The 18941-nt window shown below is 33.6% G+C and overlaps 1 protein-coding gene across 4 annotated transcripts; it reads right to left on the reverse strand.

Annotated features, from left to right (window-relative positions):
* Nucleotides 1-108: 108 nt before the first annotated feature.
* wrapper lies at nt 109-18345 on the reverse strand. Of its 4 annotated transcripts, none has more exons than XM_076131483.1 (13): nt 18308-18345; nt 17308-17484; nt 10865-11022; nt 5550-5607; nt 5339-5460; nt 4523-4664; nt 3874-4018; nt 3201-3331; nt 2550-2654; nt 2204-2326; nt 1818-1899; nt 1680-1732; nt 109-734 (listed from the first exon to the last, which is right to left on the reverse strand). In XM_076131483.1, the coding sequence occupies exons 2-13, from the start codon at nt 17459-17461 to the stop codon at nt 538-540; spliced, it is 1470 nt and encodes a 489-aa protein (XP_075987598.1). In that variant the 5' UTR covers nt 17462-17484; nt 18308-18345; the 3' UTR covers nt 109-537. The 4 variants fall into 4 exon arrangements, with proteins under 4 accessions (XP_075987598.1, XP_075987597.1, XP_075987596.1 ...); XM_076131482.1 differs by having other exon boundaries at nt 110-734; nt 18137-18339; XM_076131481.1 differs by having other exon boundaries at nt 113-734; nt 18229-18345.
* Between the last annotated feature and the right edge of the window lie 596 nt (nt 18346-18941).

Raw genomic sequence — 18941 nt, forward strand, 5'->3', positions numbered from 1 at the left:
GTAAATAATTTATTTTGTATTATTTAGTAACATAACATTACAAGGACTTCCGGAATGGCGATGAAGGAATTTCAGAATAATAAAATATTCTGACTTAAGGTAAGTTTGTTTAATATCTCTTATTCTACAATATAAAAATATATCTATTATGTCTCAGATTATTTACAAGGATACTTTAAAACTAAGTAAATTTTACAGCTACAGATAGTTCAGTATAAAAATACCTACATTCGATTGTCAATTATTTGCTTACAAATTCTTAAATGTTTTTACATAAAAGAAAAGTTAATAATTTAAAGTAATGCTCTATTCACAGTTTTCTTAATTTAATAAATTAATCATTCTTACAATACGATGTTCTAATGCAAAATTAACAAAGACTTACCGTGTTAAGATACCGTTTATTAGACTTCATTAGAGGAATATGATACTGTTATTGTTGAAAAAATATGCTAAACTAAAAGAAATAGAATTACAATTGAATTGTCGTTTGAGTTTGCGAGGATTTATAATTTAAATTATTAATTTATATTTCGATCAACTAAAATTCAAAATAGTCCAGCATAAAATCAAGATGGCGAGCAAACATGGCGTCTTTTCCCGCGCTCCACTTGTCAGTTCGTTGAGTCGTTCGAAAACCTGCGCCTGGGATATATTGTAGGGCTCTGGTTCTGTCTCCTCTAGGATTGGCGTAATGTCTGAATAATCAGATGTTGAGGGTTTTGTTCGGCCCGCTGGAAAACATACTTTATTTAAATATCCTGCATTCTTTATATGGTGGTGTAGGCTGAATACATCACACCCACGTTTTGCTGTTGGTGTTCAAGTACCGTAAAACGGGGTGAATAGAAACAATTTTCAACTTTGTCCTAAAAATTTGTAGCGAATAACTTGTTATTTTTATTGTCAGGTTGTTTTATATCATGTCCGGCGCCATGAAGAAAGAGTTAAAACCATATTTGTCCAAAAATATGCATAGTTTTACGATATTTCATTAAAAAAATGGTCAATTTCTATTCACCCAGCGATAGGGGTGAATCGAAACGACCAAAGGGGTGAATGGAAAAATTGTGTTTTAAAACGTTTTTTCAGTTAACAATATTGTATCTTTATAGATAAATATACACCTAAAGAGATAAACACTCCAAACAACTCATTAGAAAAGAAATTCCACTTTAAATCCAAAGTTTTGAAAAAAATGTATGGACCATTAAGGCATTCGAGGACGGTTGACTTTGAAGCAATTTTTTGGGTATAAATATCAATTTAAACATTTAAACAATTATGACACCGCAGAGAAGTAACATCGACGTGTAATCATTTCAAATTTGAACAAAATTCTTAAACGAGGAGTACTCAAACATTGGGCTTGAAAACTTTCCTGATTTTTTTTCTATTCACCCCGCGAATTTTATTCACCCCGTTTTACGGTAATATTTCATTCGGTAAGTACCTATCTTTCAGCTATTGAGAAATGGTATTTCACAAAAACGTACTTCTTCCATAATATATAAAGTTGTAAATAATACTTTTATCAAACTGATCGATAGAAGAAAATTTATAAGGAATTTGAAACGCGACTAAAAATGCAATACAAGTTTTTCAAGCAGTTGGCATGGTATGGTCTAGAATTCTAGGTAGACTTTACTTTACTAAATATGGAAATTGAACCTGTATACCTCCGGGCTCCGTGGCAAAGTGAAGAATAGCAGACGGTTTGCTCCAACCGAATCTGTAATTAATCATACCATAATTATGATTATTTGAGAATTTACATAAAGGTATTGATATTTTTTCTTTTTTTTTAGTAGACTTACCTGTTTCTAGACGTAACAATAGCTTCGTACACAGTAGTCGGTGTTAGTCCTCTCACTGTATAGATGGCGCTGTGAATAGGTCCTGAAAATCATTTTTTTATAAGAAATAAATTGCTTGTGATTGTGAAACGATGCTTCGCTTCTTCTTCATCAAATTATATACCCAACTTTTGTTATTATCAATCAGACGTACAGACAAAAAACAAGACTACGGTAAGTCGAACTATTATCAATAATCTGATGTAAATTGAAGTTCATAATTTTCTACCATCATTGGCCGACTTTTCATAAAATCTGTGACCCAGCACAGCAGGTGTGCAGTCATGTTACTCTGTTGATTATGCCCAAATAAACAGTATTAGAAAACATTTTCGTTATAGTCTTACCATCACTTGAATCTCCCGGCACAACGATCTTGCTCCAGTGATTGGCTGGCGGCTCTGTGGTAAACGCGTCCGGTTCCGGTGTTGCCAGCCGACCGTAGTACGGACGTAACCATAAATTATACTCTTAAAAGGGAAAAATGAAAAATGAATTTAGGTTTTTTTTTGTCATTTGAAAAACATTTAGGTCCTTATTGCGGTTACAAAACTTTTTCTGTATCAATTTTACAATTTTACAACTACCTTCGTAAGGCTTTATCATAATGATAATGCTTTCTTTCCAAACCAATCTTATTATAACTGTAGGGTTCTTATTAATTACACAAAATGACTTTTTTTATTTACTTACCTATGATAGTGGAATATGAGTCCACTTCCCATATTAACGTAAAACTGGTAGCAGTTGGCTTGTTCAGCGCCGCGTCCACTTTGAACGAGGCTACATTCGGAACACCTGAAAATGGAAATCAGACAATATTTTCATAAACTGTGTGTTAGTAAATAATAAGGCAGTCATAACTGAATGGTTTAAGGGTGTAATTTAAGTTTGAGTTTTCAAGACAAGTGTATAGTACGAACCCAAGGTGACAAAGCAGACTTTTCGAAGTTAGGTGAGTATTAAAAATAATTATCGCATGTTTTAACAGAGAAGGAAAGCATTGTGAAATAACTTTCATGGCTTACCCCCGGTTTCTGAGTTCATTTAGCGGTAGTTTATCTATTCAAAAGTGTTTTTTTTTGTATGAGTTTTAACGCTATTGAATAGATAAACTGCCGCTAAATGTACCTCAGAAACCAGAGGTTAGTTTTTTAAAACAGGATATAAAATGCCCAACATCTTTTCGTATGCGTGGTGGACTTAAGGTTTAACTCCTCTCTCATTCTAGAAGGAAACCATTCCCTACCAGTGGGAAAGGGCTATATTTATTCCTAAAAAGCTGCTAAAGACCCTATACAAAAATAATATATACCTATGCTTTTATTTCTGTTATGTTATTACCTGTAAGTCTGAAAGTAAGGTCGCTCATGCCGAGGTTGTTTTCAGCCCTGAAGGTGTAGTTTCCGAGGTCATGTTTCCGAACTGTTCTGAAGATCAGCTGATGCACGTTGTCTCGCACCATTTGTACTATCCTGAGAGAGATAGATGATATTTGTACAAGCAGCTAATTACTTTCAAAATCTGTTTATAACAGCTAAGATGATCAAGTTGTTTGCCTTCTTCAATAAAGTGTTTTGAAATATTAAATATGCTTTGTACAGGGTGTTAGGGAGATGGTAGTCCTAACCATACAGACGCATCTGGTGAGCACTACTATAGACACATTCAAAATGATCAATTTAATGTTTGGCCTCACCTCGAAGATATTTTAGGTAAGCACCTACTTTTTACTCTTGAAACTGAACTATTTTGCTTAAGGCAGGGAGAACAAAATGAGCGATATTTTTATATTTACTTACTCATATCGCACATCAATTTAAACTGCAAAACCGTAGGATTATTTAAAGTTAAATTGGAGATCATATTAATATTTTTAATAGCCTTCATCTTAGAAAGAAAGAAGTCAAATTAAATTTAGCATTTTTGTTGTCTGCTACTTGTGTGGTGACAGAATAAATTGAGGAATTTCTGTTTGTTTTTTGCCTGCAGACTTTTCAGCTAGTTACGGACCTACCTGTCATCAGTATGCACGGGCCGTCCGTCCCGGTACCAGTGCGTCCTGGCGGGCGGCACGGCGAACAGCACGCGCGCCGCCAGCGCCGCGCGCAGCCCCACCGCCGTGTGCACGCTGCTGCGCTCGGCTGATACTACTGGAGCATCTGGGATGAATATAATAGTGGTAGTGTTGATAATAATATATGTTTTTTTGTTGGGTTCGTGAAATTTAGTTTGTAACACGAAGGTTTTTGCTACACAGGTTGCTACGGCGAGAAATGAACCTTGGATATCGCGAGTAAAATACTTTGAAAGACGGGGTATGTAGTATGTAAATCCTAATATATGACTTCTCTATTGTATAGTTTATTTAGTAAGTAAAAGATATACCCTTATAGCGGCAAAGAAAAAAATCGAAGCGTTTTCTGCCATTTTTCATGTGTTGTTTAGGCCAAACTACTTTAGCAAATATGTAAGAGATCCATTTTATTTCGCCCGGTTTAACATTCGGAATATAATCTTTTAGAAGTACCGCCCATCACATAACATAAGATACTATGCTTGAACCACATTTTGAGCTCCTCAAACTAGGTTTTTGGTATTTTTTAGATCTACAATGTTTGCCGGGCTTCTTAAACTAGATTAAAAGACTGTATTTTAGGTCTTACCTTGAATAATAACAGTAATAGCAGCCTTCACGGGCTCTCCAACGCCGTTGTTGACGACACACTCGTACACCCCGGCTAGTAGACGATGCTCAGCACGGAACCTGATGCGGGAACGATGCTCTAGAAGCGCCATGGGCTCTCCCTGGAGATAAGTTCGGTTTAAAAGAAAAAGTTGTGAAGGTAGCTAATTCAGGCAATGTAAAAAGGGATCTAATCCTATCTTTATTTCTTTGCAAAAGTCATTGGAATAGTTTTTTTTTTCGTCTTAAACAGGACAGTTGCGTTAAACACTGCAAGCATTAATCTTGGGTTGGACCAAAAAAATATTTCTAAGATTTCCGATGAAGTTTTTCAGTTATTTATCCGACTTCAAACCCTTGCCCAGAATACGTTACCTTTCCCTCGTCGGACAAGTGGTTTTGTTTGAGGTACAGGAGGGAAGATAAGTGTCTTCTACCAACTACTAACTTTCTATAAAAGCTTCTGCAAAACGGTCAGTCATCGGTTATCAATTCTTCTTATTGTCGTATAGTTAGTGGTCAACCTAGTGTTAAAGTTGTTCAAGCCGCCCGAAGGCCTTTGACGTGGCTTAACAACTGTTATCTTAATCGACAACAACCAGGAACGACTTTTTACGTGCTCTTCGAAACACGGAGACGCCCAGTTAAAATACCACTATGCGGTCACCCATCTATGGAATGACCGCGCCAACGGTTGCTTAACCCACAGATCGTTTACCGACCGGTGAGCGCAACTGGCTATGGGCGCCTCTCAAAAAGACGTTAAAATACATGCAGAGTCTAAGTAACAACTTACATTCTTTCTCCAGTCAACGATAGGTGCTGGAGTGCCAGTAGTTTCACAGCCGATGTCCACCAGCTCTCCCTTCCTTACCTCCAGGAAACCGTCTTCTGGTATCGTTTTCACCGTGGGGGAATCTAAAAAGTTCATGAAAATGTTGTATTTTCAACAGTAATATATAATTATTTATATTTATCAGAAATCAGAAAGTACTATGTATACTTACACTGTACTTCTATGGAATGTGTTTGTCTGATCGGTCCCCATGGCTCCGGTCTTATAATCTGGAAGCGAAACAAATTACAATTTAAGTGAAATGTTACAATCAAAAAACATGGTTGTAATTTATGAGTGTCTATAAAAACGATACATTTTTGAACGATTAATCAAAAAAAGATTCAATAAAAATGTCCCGGGGCTCTAGCCACCCTCCGAGAGCAAATCAAATGTTAAGTGGATTAGTTGCCACCAAAAGCACTATATTAGCCGAAAAGTCCTGGGTGATTTGGAAATTAAATTTATCTGTTTTTTACTAATTAAGAGGCATATTTAAAGCACTCTCAGACATAAATTTATATAAACATAACCACATTAAACACACATACTTTCTTAATTAAGTAATTAATTCAAAAAATTCTACGAGAAAATATTACAACTGTTTCAAATTCCTTTCAAAAAATTTCAATCAACATTTTTGAAAAATTCCGGGGCTATACACCACTAAATCATCTTATGATCTTACGGGGTGGTCGTAACTTTAATGAGAGCTAAGTGATGTTCATCGGGCTAACTGCTCACTTCCTTTTGCATAACTCAAGGGTGAAATAATATATTGCAGTTTAGTGGACAGTGCACATTATTCCAGTGGGAAAACATTACAATGTCGGGAATCTGAGTTGGATTCTAAATGGAAGCTTTTCATTAAAGCATAAGCAGTTGTAGTGTTACGGTTTTTTTGTTCGTCTGTGTAAAAACATTTTCTTACTAAAAAAATATTTCGTATTTTAGTGACATTTTACAAATAACGAGTACTTAAAACAACAGAGTCGAAACAAATATTTTTTGTGGATCGCTTTTTTTTTCTGAGCGGGAATCGAACCGCTTGCATCGTGGTAGGGCAAGATCAACTTAACCACTACGCCATGGACGTCAAAAATAATAACGAGAAATAAAAAAATAAAAATCGTAGAATTACTTTACTATCGTGTGTAATGTAAATCACTATGTTGCTGACTCTGAGGCGCCCATAGCTAGTTGCGCTCACCGGTCGGTAAAAGATCTGTGAGTTAAGCAAACCCTAGCGCAGTCATTTTATAGATGGTCCATCGTAAGTGGTATTTGATCTGGGCGTCTCCATGCTTCAGAGGACACGTAAAAAGTAGGTCCCAGTTTTTGTCAATTACGATTACAGTAGTTAAACCACGCTAAAGGCCTTCGGGCGGCTTGAACAACTTTGACACTAGGTTGATCATTAACCATACGATAAGAAGAAGACTATGTTGCTGTGTTTGTTTGCATTTAGCATAACTTTTAATATGATGATATTTCATGAAAGTTATGCTTACTGGCTCTACATTACTAGGTTATAAATTAAATATTTGTGACTATATTATCGTAACTCATAATTACTTAAAGACGATATTTTGATATTAAAAATCATATTCATAAAGACGTAGGTATATCTAGTAAATGTCTGAAATGATACGCTAGTACATGATACAATGTGCACTGAGCATTATATAAAAGACTGCATTCAATTAGTTATATAGGAAGATGGGATAGAGTTACTAGTATTATGTCACGTATATTCTTCTAGAAGTCTTTGTAATAATATTTAATGGGATGTGGTATTGTGTAACTAAATTTAATCTATACTAATATAATAAAGCTGAAGAGTTTGTTTGTTTGTTTGTTTGTTTGTTTGAACGCGCTAATCTCAGGAACTACTGGTCCGATTTGAAAAATTCTTTCAGTGTTGGATAGTCCATTTATCGAGGAAGGTTTTAGGCTATATATCATCACGCTACGACCAATAGGAGCAGAATACCAGTGAAAAATGTTACAAAAACGGGGAAAATTTATGTGACGCAAGCGAAGTTGCGCGGGTCAGCTAGTTGTGAATAATAGGTCACAATACCACTTGTCTAATTAATACTGGATATATCATACACGTAGATCTTTTTTTCTTTTTTTTGCTCTTGTTCCGCAAGGACTTTTACAAACATACAAACCAAGGACACAAAGTACAACCACGAAACCAACACGAAACAATTATTTATGGATCGCACAAATAATTGTTCCGTGTGGGAATCGAACCCACGACCTCTCGACAGCATGTTAGCGTGAGCATATTAGATGAATCTTTTACGAATGCAACTTGCAAGTTCAATAGTTTTTCGATAACCTAGTCAACTAGGTAGACAAGGCATGCTTTTAAATTTAACTTTACCTTTTCAAAATATTCGTGTAGGTACTTCGTTCGTTCGTCGTATGGTTAGTGGTCTACCTAGTGTCAAAGTGGTTCAAGCCGCCCGAAGGCCTTTGACGTGGTTTAATGACTTATCTTAATTGATAACAATCGGGACCGACTTTTTACTTACCCTCCGAAGCACGGAGACGCCCAGTTCAAATACCACTACGCGGTCACCCATCTATAAAATGACCGCGTCAAAGTTTGCTTAACCCTCAGATCGTGTACCTCAATATATCGTACGCCTCAATATGTGACGTGAATATTTAATAATAATTTAATTTCAACTAACTTAACATAATATTCCTTTTACTTAACCTTAAAACCCTTAATTCCCGGAAGCTAGCCGCAGTACAGCATTACATACATTACAGTGATGTATGCTCTCCGCACACGATAATAGACCGTTTCCTTCACTCAAGATACTGTTATACTTCGCTAACGATCTATTAAATAAGGTTATTTTAAATAGCTAACAATTATTTTGACATTTGCGTTTTTTTAGGGTAGAATTTGACTGTAATTAGGGGCAAGTATAACTTTTAGAAATACGTTCGAATGTTTTTGTGGTAGGGGTCACTGTGGGACTGTTTGAAAGCCAGTATGCTGTACATTGTTTTATGTCTTAGATTATAGAGTACTTATTATTCTGTGATTATAGTGAATAATACTTTATGTACAAGCAGCAAAGGACTGAATAGTAAACATTAGTTTGATGTACACTAGTTGCCAACTGAGATACGTGATTCGATTCCCCGGTCAGGCCATAAATTAGTAATGTGTATTGGTGTACATATAGCAATATTCGCTCCCTATTTTACATCTCTAAATTTGAAATAGGCGTAATGCGGTGTACTTATTTCATACACCTCTGTTTTCACCTTTGGGTATAACAAGCGTGATACTATGTCCACTATCAGTGTGCTATTGGTTAAACAAAAACTAGTATTTGTTACCCAACAAATTTAATGAAAAAAATTGCTTTTATTAAAAAAATTTGGCTTTCAGTGCCACTGAAAAAATCAACCCAATTTTACCCAAAAGCCTTGTTTTCAGTTATCCGACAAATTTGATGAAAAAAATCGTCTGTATTGAAAAAAAATGGTTTTCAGTGTCACTGATAAATTTTGCCCAATTTTACACAAAGTCTTCACCCAAAAGCCTTGTTTTCAGACTAACAAATAGCAATAAAGTCCGAATTAAATTAGGGCAAGGTTAAAGCTCGTATCTTATACAAGTATATATGGGAACGATTACAAAATAGTGTTCCGTAACAAAAGAGTTGCTGCTAATTGATTAATTGCATAATTGGACCGACTTGAGAGCTACGGGATGAATGTTGGGGTATAGTGCTGTATAAACTGCATCGGTTTTGTATTTTAGTCGATATATTTTGTCAGTGTTTTTGCTAGTTACGCATCTACTTCTAATTTGAAAAGTTATAAACAGAACCTCATTGACAAGAGAATACGTATTACGCAAATAAATAGCCGTTAAAAAAATTAAGGCACTTTCCAAATGTCACGAAAACAGCTCTTATAAAAAGCAGTAATAAACAGTAGATTTGCCAATTACGGTTTTTGATTTTAAAATGTTTTCGACACAAAACCATAAATTGACGTGAGTGGTTTTAATATCTCGCCTTTTAATGTTAAAAGAAATTCATAGGCTTAAATTATTTTAGAGAAATTCGAGAGATTCTGCAGTCTATAACGAAGCCCGAATGCTGCCCTAGGGCCAAATACTGCGTATGGTCGTAAAATAACGTCAAATAAGAGTGAGATATCGATAAAACTCCGTGCGTAACATCACTAGTAACAAATTACAAACAGTTAAGATCGAAGGGCGGTACTCTTTTCATCAGTTGAATTAATTGCTGTCTCTAATAAAAACTCCTTTATTTGTTCTGTTTGCAATCAATTGAGTATTGTTCTCAATGGCGGGGTAACGTAAAAATTATCGGTACTGTCAACTGTAGTACAATCGTAACTGTTTAGAAATGTATACTTTGTAGTAAGAATTTAACTTTTTTGACGAGAACGTAAGACAGTTCAATCTTAAATTTTTCCAAGAAATGAGTGCCCAGCTATCCAAGTATCCGTTTCCTATGCAAATGGTCGAAGGTTCGAACCCATAACCAATTTCGTGGGTATAAGCAACGAACCATTGACTTATTCCCCGCGAAACAAGGCAATATTTATTGCGGGAGTTGTAAAAAAAACATCTCGGTGACTAATGCAAGTTCACAATATCACTGGTTGGAAAACCCTGATATCTGTCGCGTATCCGGTTATAATCCTGACCCTAATATGACATGGAGAGCAAGGAAGGAAGCTACACTTATTCTTAGCTCTTAGAACAATGAGTGTATTGACTGTGGCAGTACAGTAATTTGGTTTATTGCTATGACTAAAAGATGGTCACACCGTTAGTCACGCGTTAGTATTTGGGAGAAACAGACATCATGAAGAAATGTGCTTATCTATGTTTTTTTAATAGAAGAATAGACACGCACACAGATTAAGGGGTTTCGAAGGATTGTTTATTAATATGTTCAGCGATTTGAATATGCTGCACTTTCAAATATCAAGACCTAATGAGTAAATGATATTTGTCTACTATCGTGCAATGGACATAAGAAAACTTAGTAAGTTCAAAATAATCTCAGAAGGCGCCTTAAATTTTTTTTATTCCTAGTATATGTCGCAGCCAAATCATTAAATTAGTAGTGATCAATTTTTTTTTAACCCATTCCTGTCCCACTGCAGGGCTAGGGTGTCCTCCCGTAATGAGGAAGGGGTTTGGTCTTGAGTCCACCACGCTGATCAATTGCGGGACTTTGTATACCTTCAAGAACTGTTCTAAAAAACTTTTAGGCATGCAAGTTTGCATCACGATGGTTTCCTTCACCGTTAGAGCCAGTGATAATTATTTCTAATACACACATAACTTCGAAAAGTCATTGGTGTGTTGCCTCGGGTTCGAACCTGCAACCGCTTGCGTGGGAGGTGCCAATTTAAACTGCACTACTTTGCATCTACATTAGATTTAAGATAGCGTGATGGACTCACCTCACAGGTATAGTCAGCAGTATCAGACGCTTGCAGAGAGTCCACTTGGAGGCTGTAGTTGTTGTGCATCCTCACCCTGGGCGGCAGCAGCTCGTGTGGCGCGTGACTGTCGCCCAGGAGCTGGCTGTCTTTGTACCAGCGGACTCGGAGTTTCGTCTCTGCGAATTAAAGATAGATTGAGTTAAACGTGGGAAGGTTAGGATTTTTTTTTGTCGATAGATAGCTGTCATTTGAGTATTCAAACTAATCCTACTTCTATTATAAATGCGAAAGTTTGTAAGTTTGGATGGACGGATGGATGTATGTATGTTTGTTACTCTTTCACGAAAAATCTAATGGACGGACTTTAATGAAATTTGATACACAGATAGGCTTATAATCTAGATTAACACAAGATACTTTTTAACACACAATTCTAGGTCTAAGAATAGATCTGGATTTAGGAGATAAAGGAACACAAAGTAAAGCTAAAAATAGTATTTATAGACAACAAAAAAGTTTGTTTCATATAGCAATCAAACCCATCACCTCTCAGTCAAACTACAGAAACGTTAACCTTAACCACTGCGCTATCACCACCTAACTATATCCATCTAACTTATAGCCATATATTATTAAATTAGTCACCAATTTTCTCAAAAACCTATCCAAAATGTCCAACCCAAGGGCCTCCTAACAGAGGGGTCACTATCAATGTATACATTTATACAATTGGAGCACAAAGATGTGATCTGTCGCTCTTCCTGCCGTTAACAAGCGTTGTGATAGCCGAGCGTTGATGCGCTGGTCATTTGCTATGACTTGTAGTTTACTTGAACAAAAGATAGATTAGGTAATGTGGAGTTTGAATATTGAATGCCAAGGTCCAACATCGTGAATACAAGTTTAATCCCCGGTTTTACTCCTGAATACGTATCAGTTAGCTTATGAGGTGGTATTTTCATTTCAACTGTTTTTTCGTCTATCTGCTGTAAGTTTACGTATTGGAAACATCATCTGACACTTTCATAAAGCCGTGAAACTGGCCCAGAAAGAAATTTTTCAAACGAAAGGAAATCGGTTCAAAAATACCTGATATAGTTAAATATAGAAGTACTCAAAATAGTAGGTATACATGTAAAAATTAATGCGTTCCTTCGACTGTTTGATCCCTAGAATCAACTTCCTGAACGATAAATGATTAGACTCTTTTTTATGTTCCAACTTTTATTTACAAATACTTTCGAATTTTGGCAATAGGTATGTATTGGCTTCTATTACAGGGCCCGGAATCAAACGCCGAACATAATAATATGTTGTACTTATTACACATTTTCCAATACACAAGACTTGAAACATTAAATAAAAATAAATACCATTGGACAACTCACACACGGTCATCTGATTCCAAACTAAGCAGAGCTTGTACTATGGAAACCAAACTGATGAACATACTTATACACTTACTTCTAAATACATACTTATATAAACAAATAAGCTTATTATGAAAAACTATTTTAATAATAAACTTTAAACAAATTTACTAAAGGTCATTGACACTAACAGTCGTATCCACACAACACTGTCTATACCCGATAGTAATCTTATAGTGATGTACAGTGCGTGTTCAACACAAAAATATACGTCTTTTGTTCGTTTGATTTATCGATGCCATGGGGGCACTTTATGTGTTAGGAATGTGAGGATATCTCATTGATTGAGTACTTATGGATATGTAGTTGAATTTTGTTTATAATTGGTTGATTTGTTGTTTCTTATTACGTGGATAACTTTTATGTTGAAATTCCTGTTCTTTTAAGTTAGACTACTTTTAAAAACCAAAGGAAGAAAGCAACTGCAGTGTAGTTATTTTGTTTATCATAATTAGCTAATATGTATGTTTTGCTGTAAATGTTAAATTTACTATTACCTAAAACTCAATATTTACTAAGAAATACGATTCTCCGATATCCCCAATTTTGATAAGCCGAGGTCATTATGCCATGCATATATTTAAAATAAAATAAAAAGACTAAGGACTTTCTTTTGACGTCATCTAATGTCAATACAAAACACATTGTGGTAACAGAAGCGAAGAAATGGATAAAAAGAGAAGCTCACATCCGTTAAGTAACATCTGCCAATAAAACGACAAATAACATGATACATTAAATATTACTACTACCGACAACCGGCTAGCTATCGAGAAATTTTACAAATATCTGTTTAGCGTCTCTACCGGGCTCCGTAAGAACTATTTTGGCATTACATTCTAAATGTCAAATTTTCTTTACACAGAAACAGACTCTATACAGAATTGCACTACTGAATATTATTTCTTAAGACACGTTATCTCTATAGGTTTTTCAGCAATCAGGTATAGTACTAACTCCGCAATTAACAATTCCACTACTGAACTATCAATCTAATTGTTAAAACAGTTAATCCGCGGTTTCTGAGGTACATTTAACGGTAGTTTATTTATTCAATAGCGTTTAAGCTCATAACATGACAGTTCGAATAGATAAACTACCGCTAAATGTACCGAAATCGGGGGTAAATCATTTCGAAAAGAACCATAAACCATAGCGTGTTTGTTTTTATTAAGTTTAATAGTAAATCATTACAACAATAGTGTGTAATAAGGCTTATTCTTTAATCTATGCGAGGCAATTTGTTATGAGGAAAATGTCCGAGAGTTTTGTTGTAAAGCTTAGTACACATTGTAGTTTGAAGGTAATGATTTATTGTGGCACGTGGTGAATTAATTTTGGGGTGGATTTGTGTAATTATAAAATTTTATTACTGTTTAATTTATATATGTACAAATTGTTAATGTATTATTTATTATATTTGCCCCTTCGTCAAGATTAGATAACCGTTGAACAATTTGTGTGTTCGTTAATATTTACGGCCCCTAACTATTTCATATACATGTATATTTCTCTATTATCCCCGTTATTCTTAAAGTGAAATTCATGCAAAAATTCGGATGTTTGTATGAGTGTTTATAAGTCAATCGCGCCATAACTACCAAACGTATTTTGATAAAATTTGGCTGTGTTATGAACAATGTACTTAAAATAGAATTACTTATAGACTATAGAAATACTTCTTGCCTAGTTTTTGCCCTTGGTTGTCGCGGGCAAGAGCTTATTATTTATTATTAAGTGTACTTACCTAAGGTTCTTAATAAACCTAACATTATGTATCTTTACTTTGAAAATGTAACCTTGTTGGGAAACTTGTATTAAATATTAAATGTAAAACCGCTCGCGTATACCTCGCCTTATCATTATCCCATACTATAGTAGGAGTATAATAAGATCAAATAAAGTAATCATAGAGTTCCCCCATTTGCCGGTGCTCTCAAATTATAGAGTAGTACTTACAGACAATTTTAAATAATCACTTATTACTAAGTGTTTGTTTTGATACTACACTTGTGAAGTTAAGTTTACCGCTGAAGAACTATTAATTTAGTGTAGAGTTACGTCATTATTGGGATATTTTTTCTATGATTGAGATTGAGTTACTAATTAACTAACTAATTAGGTGTCTATTTTAGTAGGTATCAGTGTTGGGCAAAATTTAGTTTGATTGATGATTGATGATTAAGATTAAATTATTTAGTCATGACTAATGAATAATGACTAAAAAAATTCAATCATGAGTCGTGATTGATGATTAATTAGTGTTAGTGTTAGTTATTCAATCATGACTAAAATTTTAATGACTAAAAATAATAGTTAAATAAAACTAAGCTTTTCAAGTCTACGTTCCATGACTGTTGATTTGTTAATCACAGGTTTTTAATTAAAGCTAGTTTTACAACAGAATCAGTTAATTTTTTTTTTAATTTACACAGGTACACATTTGCAAAAATAACTTCGGGCTAATTTAGTTTAAAATAATTTAAATTGCTTTTTAAAACTACGCGTTTTGAAAATCAAATTTTATAAATAATGGAATTATCTTCTTTCAGTCAACTTAATGTGGTGATCAGTTATAGTTTTATAGATGTGTTCAATTAAACTAAAATTATGTCACCTGAATTATTTTTTTTAGTTTAATCATCATACAAAAATACAATAAATTAGTCATCAGTCATTTAATCATTAAATGATTGATGACTAATTTATTTAATCATGATTATGATTATTATTTTTACTCATGATTAATTCAATCATGACTAAATAATTCATGACTAAATTAGTCATGACTAATCAATTGATTGAAAAAATTAGTTGATTGACCCAACACTGGTAGGTATGCTTAAATTTTCAATTTTTTTTGTCTAATAGTGTGTGTATGTGTGTGTGGTTGAGTGGTTTGATGGTTAGAAGCATTTAGGACATAAAGTACACACATAATTAATTAATATTACATAAGACAAATACATTTTTGTTTCTTGTGGGAACCGAAATTGAAATTCAAAATTCAATCATCTGATCAGTGATAATTATGCACAACTTTAGTTAAAAAAAACTTAAAAAACTTTACGGCTTATTTTTTCGGTTAAGTACTAACTTAAGTACTACTACGTTAACTTATTAAACAAAAATAATTTTGACAGATATTTTCATTGAAAATTAAATAGTTAGGTAACTATTGATAGAATTTGATTAGTGAAAGTGGCACTCACTTGTTTATTTTCTTCTAAATTTACGCTTAAATTGTGACCGTGTAGTTATAGAGATTGTTATACTCTTTCAAACAACTAACATATTAATAACCATTCAATATATTTGACAGACTGTCAATTTAAATCAAAACATCCCTTCATACATTGAGATCTGTTTCTAAGATAATACCTACTTAAGTGATTCTTAAACACGACTCCGAACAATAATATCAAAACACCTTTCTTAAAGCAATAGGGTTCAATATAAAAAAGTACAGTCATAAGTAAAAATGTATAAACTGCCGCGTGTTCAATCGCGCTGATGTCAATGGGAAACTACAGTTTGTTGAATTAAGAATTTTCATATCTCATATACGAAAATTATAAAATAAATGTCCGAATATTTAATACACTTAAATATAATAGATTTTTTAATAGAATTATCTTCGTTGATACCAATATTGTCATACGTGACACACAGATCAACATTTTTTTACGTTTATAATCCAAAGTAGGTACTAATAACTACATATTTCATACACAATAAATAAAAAAAATAATGTGCAAATCTGTCTATAAAGCTTTCTTTACTAAACCACAATTTCAGCTAAGTTAAGTAAGCAAAAGTTGAAACACAAATCTTTATTTTACAGCAGCAAAACTGCTATCAGTGACGATACAATTGCGCCTCACTGCGTCTGTCAGCCAGTTATGACATATTTTTGCCCATGACTGTACATTGTGCTTTTGTTATTCAAATAAGTTTGTTAAAAGGTTCGTAGGGTGAAAGTACCAGTTGTCGGCCCATAATTATAGTCCTATTTAATGTAAAATTTGGTAAAACGTCTTTATTTTAAACTGTTTAGTGTATGTGATGACCGTGAAATTACTTGTTGATTAGTTTTTAATTTGAATAGGGTGAGAACTTAGATGATTGTTTTGTTAAACAAAGAACATGAATGATGAGTAAACTGATTTTGTGGTTTGATGTAATTTATTTATAAGTTATCCTTGGCTTATTAAAAAAAAGGGTTTGAATGGTTTCTTGTGGTATCCAAGTGTGAATTAAGACAACACTCTTTTAGGAAACGTCAACAAACGTTGGCTTCAGGAATCGAGTCTCATAGAAATCATATATATTATGCTTAATATAATTTATAAAGATCCTGATTTCAGCAGGTAGTGAGACTATATTCATTCTAAGTTAAAAGTTAAATTAGAAGCTTTGATTTTGAAAAAAAATATATATTAAGTAGTACTAAAATGTTATATTAACTATGATTTTGAAAAACATATGTATAGACAGTTTTCGATATAGAGGTTTGGGTTGATAACAGGAGCGTCTACCCTACTGATATAAATAAAAAGTTACAATGATCCATCTTCCTGACGGACAGGAGATATCAGATTAAAGAAATAATTAATAACTATAATAGTAGATGTTTATAAATGAATGTCAGACGCCGGATTGCATACAGCATTTATTTTAATTGTTATCCATCATTGTAATTTTAGTAACTTTTACACATTTAGAATTAGTAATTCATCCTTTTATTTAACTTATATAACGATAGACACTTACAAAAAAATCCTTTCTTATAAAGTTATGTGTGTAGCGCAATGGTTAAAGTGCTGTCGTAGGTTCGATTTCCTGATAAAAAATATATGTGTGATCTATATGAGTAGTTGGAACTTGGAAGGCAACGTAAACTCGATAAAAATGCAGAAACTTAAAAAAAATTAAAAAGATTATCTATCATTGGAAAATACGGTTGAAAATAAAAAGAGACTTCAGGATTTTAATGAATAATTAATATTATTTCGTATATAAATTTATTACCTGTTTCATCAATATAGCAGGGCAGTAGAACCGTGTCATTCTCATAGGTTTTAACAGTCACTGGTATACTCTTAAACGGATTCTCACTTTTCACTGTTGTTTGTGTAAATACAAATAATAATACACACGTTATTAACTGCATTTTGTTGTTCATTTAGATAGTTATATGATTTATTCCTATAATAAAACAAATTAATTAAAATTATTAGATCATTTTGCAAACAATCAGATAGGTTCATTGATATCATAATTCGAAAATGTCTATTTATTTAAATTTGTTTTTTCCGGATTTTATTTTTATTTTTTTGCGTACACCTAATGATCTCAAACCTGGGTCTTTGTTTAAAAAAAACTATAAAAAAGATGTGAAACATGACTCGATTTCCCGCTCTTTAATCATAATATCATTGATCATAATAAATAAACTTAAACCAGGAAGATTGAGTACCTACCTATCTTAAATAAAAACTTATTTCTTTTTATCTCATTCATTTTAAATTAACTTCGGTAGCCCAAAGCGTAGTAAATAGATGATGAATTGTCTTAAATAGATGCTCAAGTGACCGGAATAAGCCGGAATTGAGAAAAGAGCGCGGCAAATTCAGTAATATCCGAACAAATTAATTTGTGGCAAAGGCAACGGATGTGCAGTGACTAAACGAAGTATTTTTTTTTGTATTGTCTCTGTTTTGGTCGCTGGAATTATAGGATTTACGGTCTACCGCCTATATTGTTGGTTGTCGCTTTAATTAGCTCGAAAAGTAAATAAAAAAATGCGAACGCAATTTTTTTTATTCAATATTTTTTTAAACTTAGCATAGCGAATTACCAAATAAATTTTTGATTGTTTGCGTCATTTAATTTTTATTTTTAAACATTATTTATCAATAAAGCACTAGTTATTTAAATCACACCACTAACCACAGTTTTTATTTTTTTTTGTAAATTACTTAAAAGTCAATGATCACTCGTTTTTTTATTGTAACTAATAAATTGGTACGTGTATCAGAGCGCGCGCGTCTTGGCGGGAAACCGGAGTGGAACTGTCATCGCTGGCGCATGCGCCCGACGCGACCAGACAATTAGCTACAATAGGGACACAATGAGAGGAATAAATAAAAGATAGTAATTTGTTATTTAATTTAATTCTTATATCTCTTATAAGCAAATGATGTCATAAATATGTGGTTTTACAGAGCACTAAATGGTATTACAGTTGAACTTAAATCAATAGATGTTTTCTGATGAAGTAGCTAAGTTCCAAACGCTACAAAATATTCTTGCTGAGATTGTCCTTAAAACATTGTAGATACCGAAATATATCGCATAAAATGCGATTGTAATTAATGCTCAAATTATGATTGACTCTAAAATTCGCACATATTGAGAACAACGCTATTTAAATTATTTCCAGAATCAAACCCACGACAAAACAGCATAAACAGACAAATTACTTTATTAACTAAATATAATGTAGTATCGGCGGTCGGCCAATCATAGAGCTATTTGTACACAAATTCCCAGTGTGCCTCCCGCTTTACAAGCGTCTTCTCAATTAAATGTATCACCTTTAATTTAGCCGAACATGTAAGAACAGTCAAGATTAGACAATTGTCAGTGTTGTCACTAGATAT

The sequence above is a fragment of the Anticarsia gemmatalis genome, chromosome 26, assembly GCF_050436995.1.
Source record: "Anticarsia gemmatalis isolate Benzon Research Colony breed Stoneville strain chromosome 26, ilAntGemm2 primary, whole genome shotgun sequence".
NCBI classification, from domain to species: domain Eukaryota; kingdom Metazoa; phylum Arthropoda; class Insecta; order Lepidoptera; family Erebidae; genus Anticarsia; species Anticarsia gemmatalis.

Excerpts from the sequence above, each read along its gene's own strand:
- wrapper (XM_076131483.1), bottom strand. The coding sequence starts at position 17,461 with ATGAACAACAAAATGCAGTTAATAACGTGTGTATTATTATTTGTATTT. Across the intron at positions 11,023-17,307 it reads CTGCTATATTGATGAAACAG|AGACGAAACTCCGAGTCCGC; the intron begins GTAATAAATTTA and ends TTTAATTCGCAG. Across the intron at positions 5,461-5,549 it reads ACATTCCATAGAAGTACAGT|ATTCCCCCACGGTGAAAACG; the intron begins GTAAGTATACAT and ends TGAACTTTTTAG.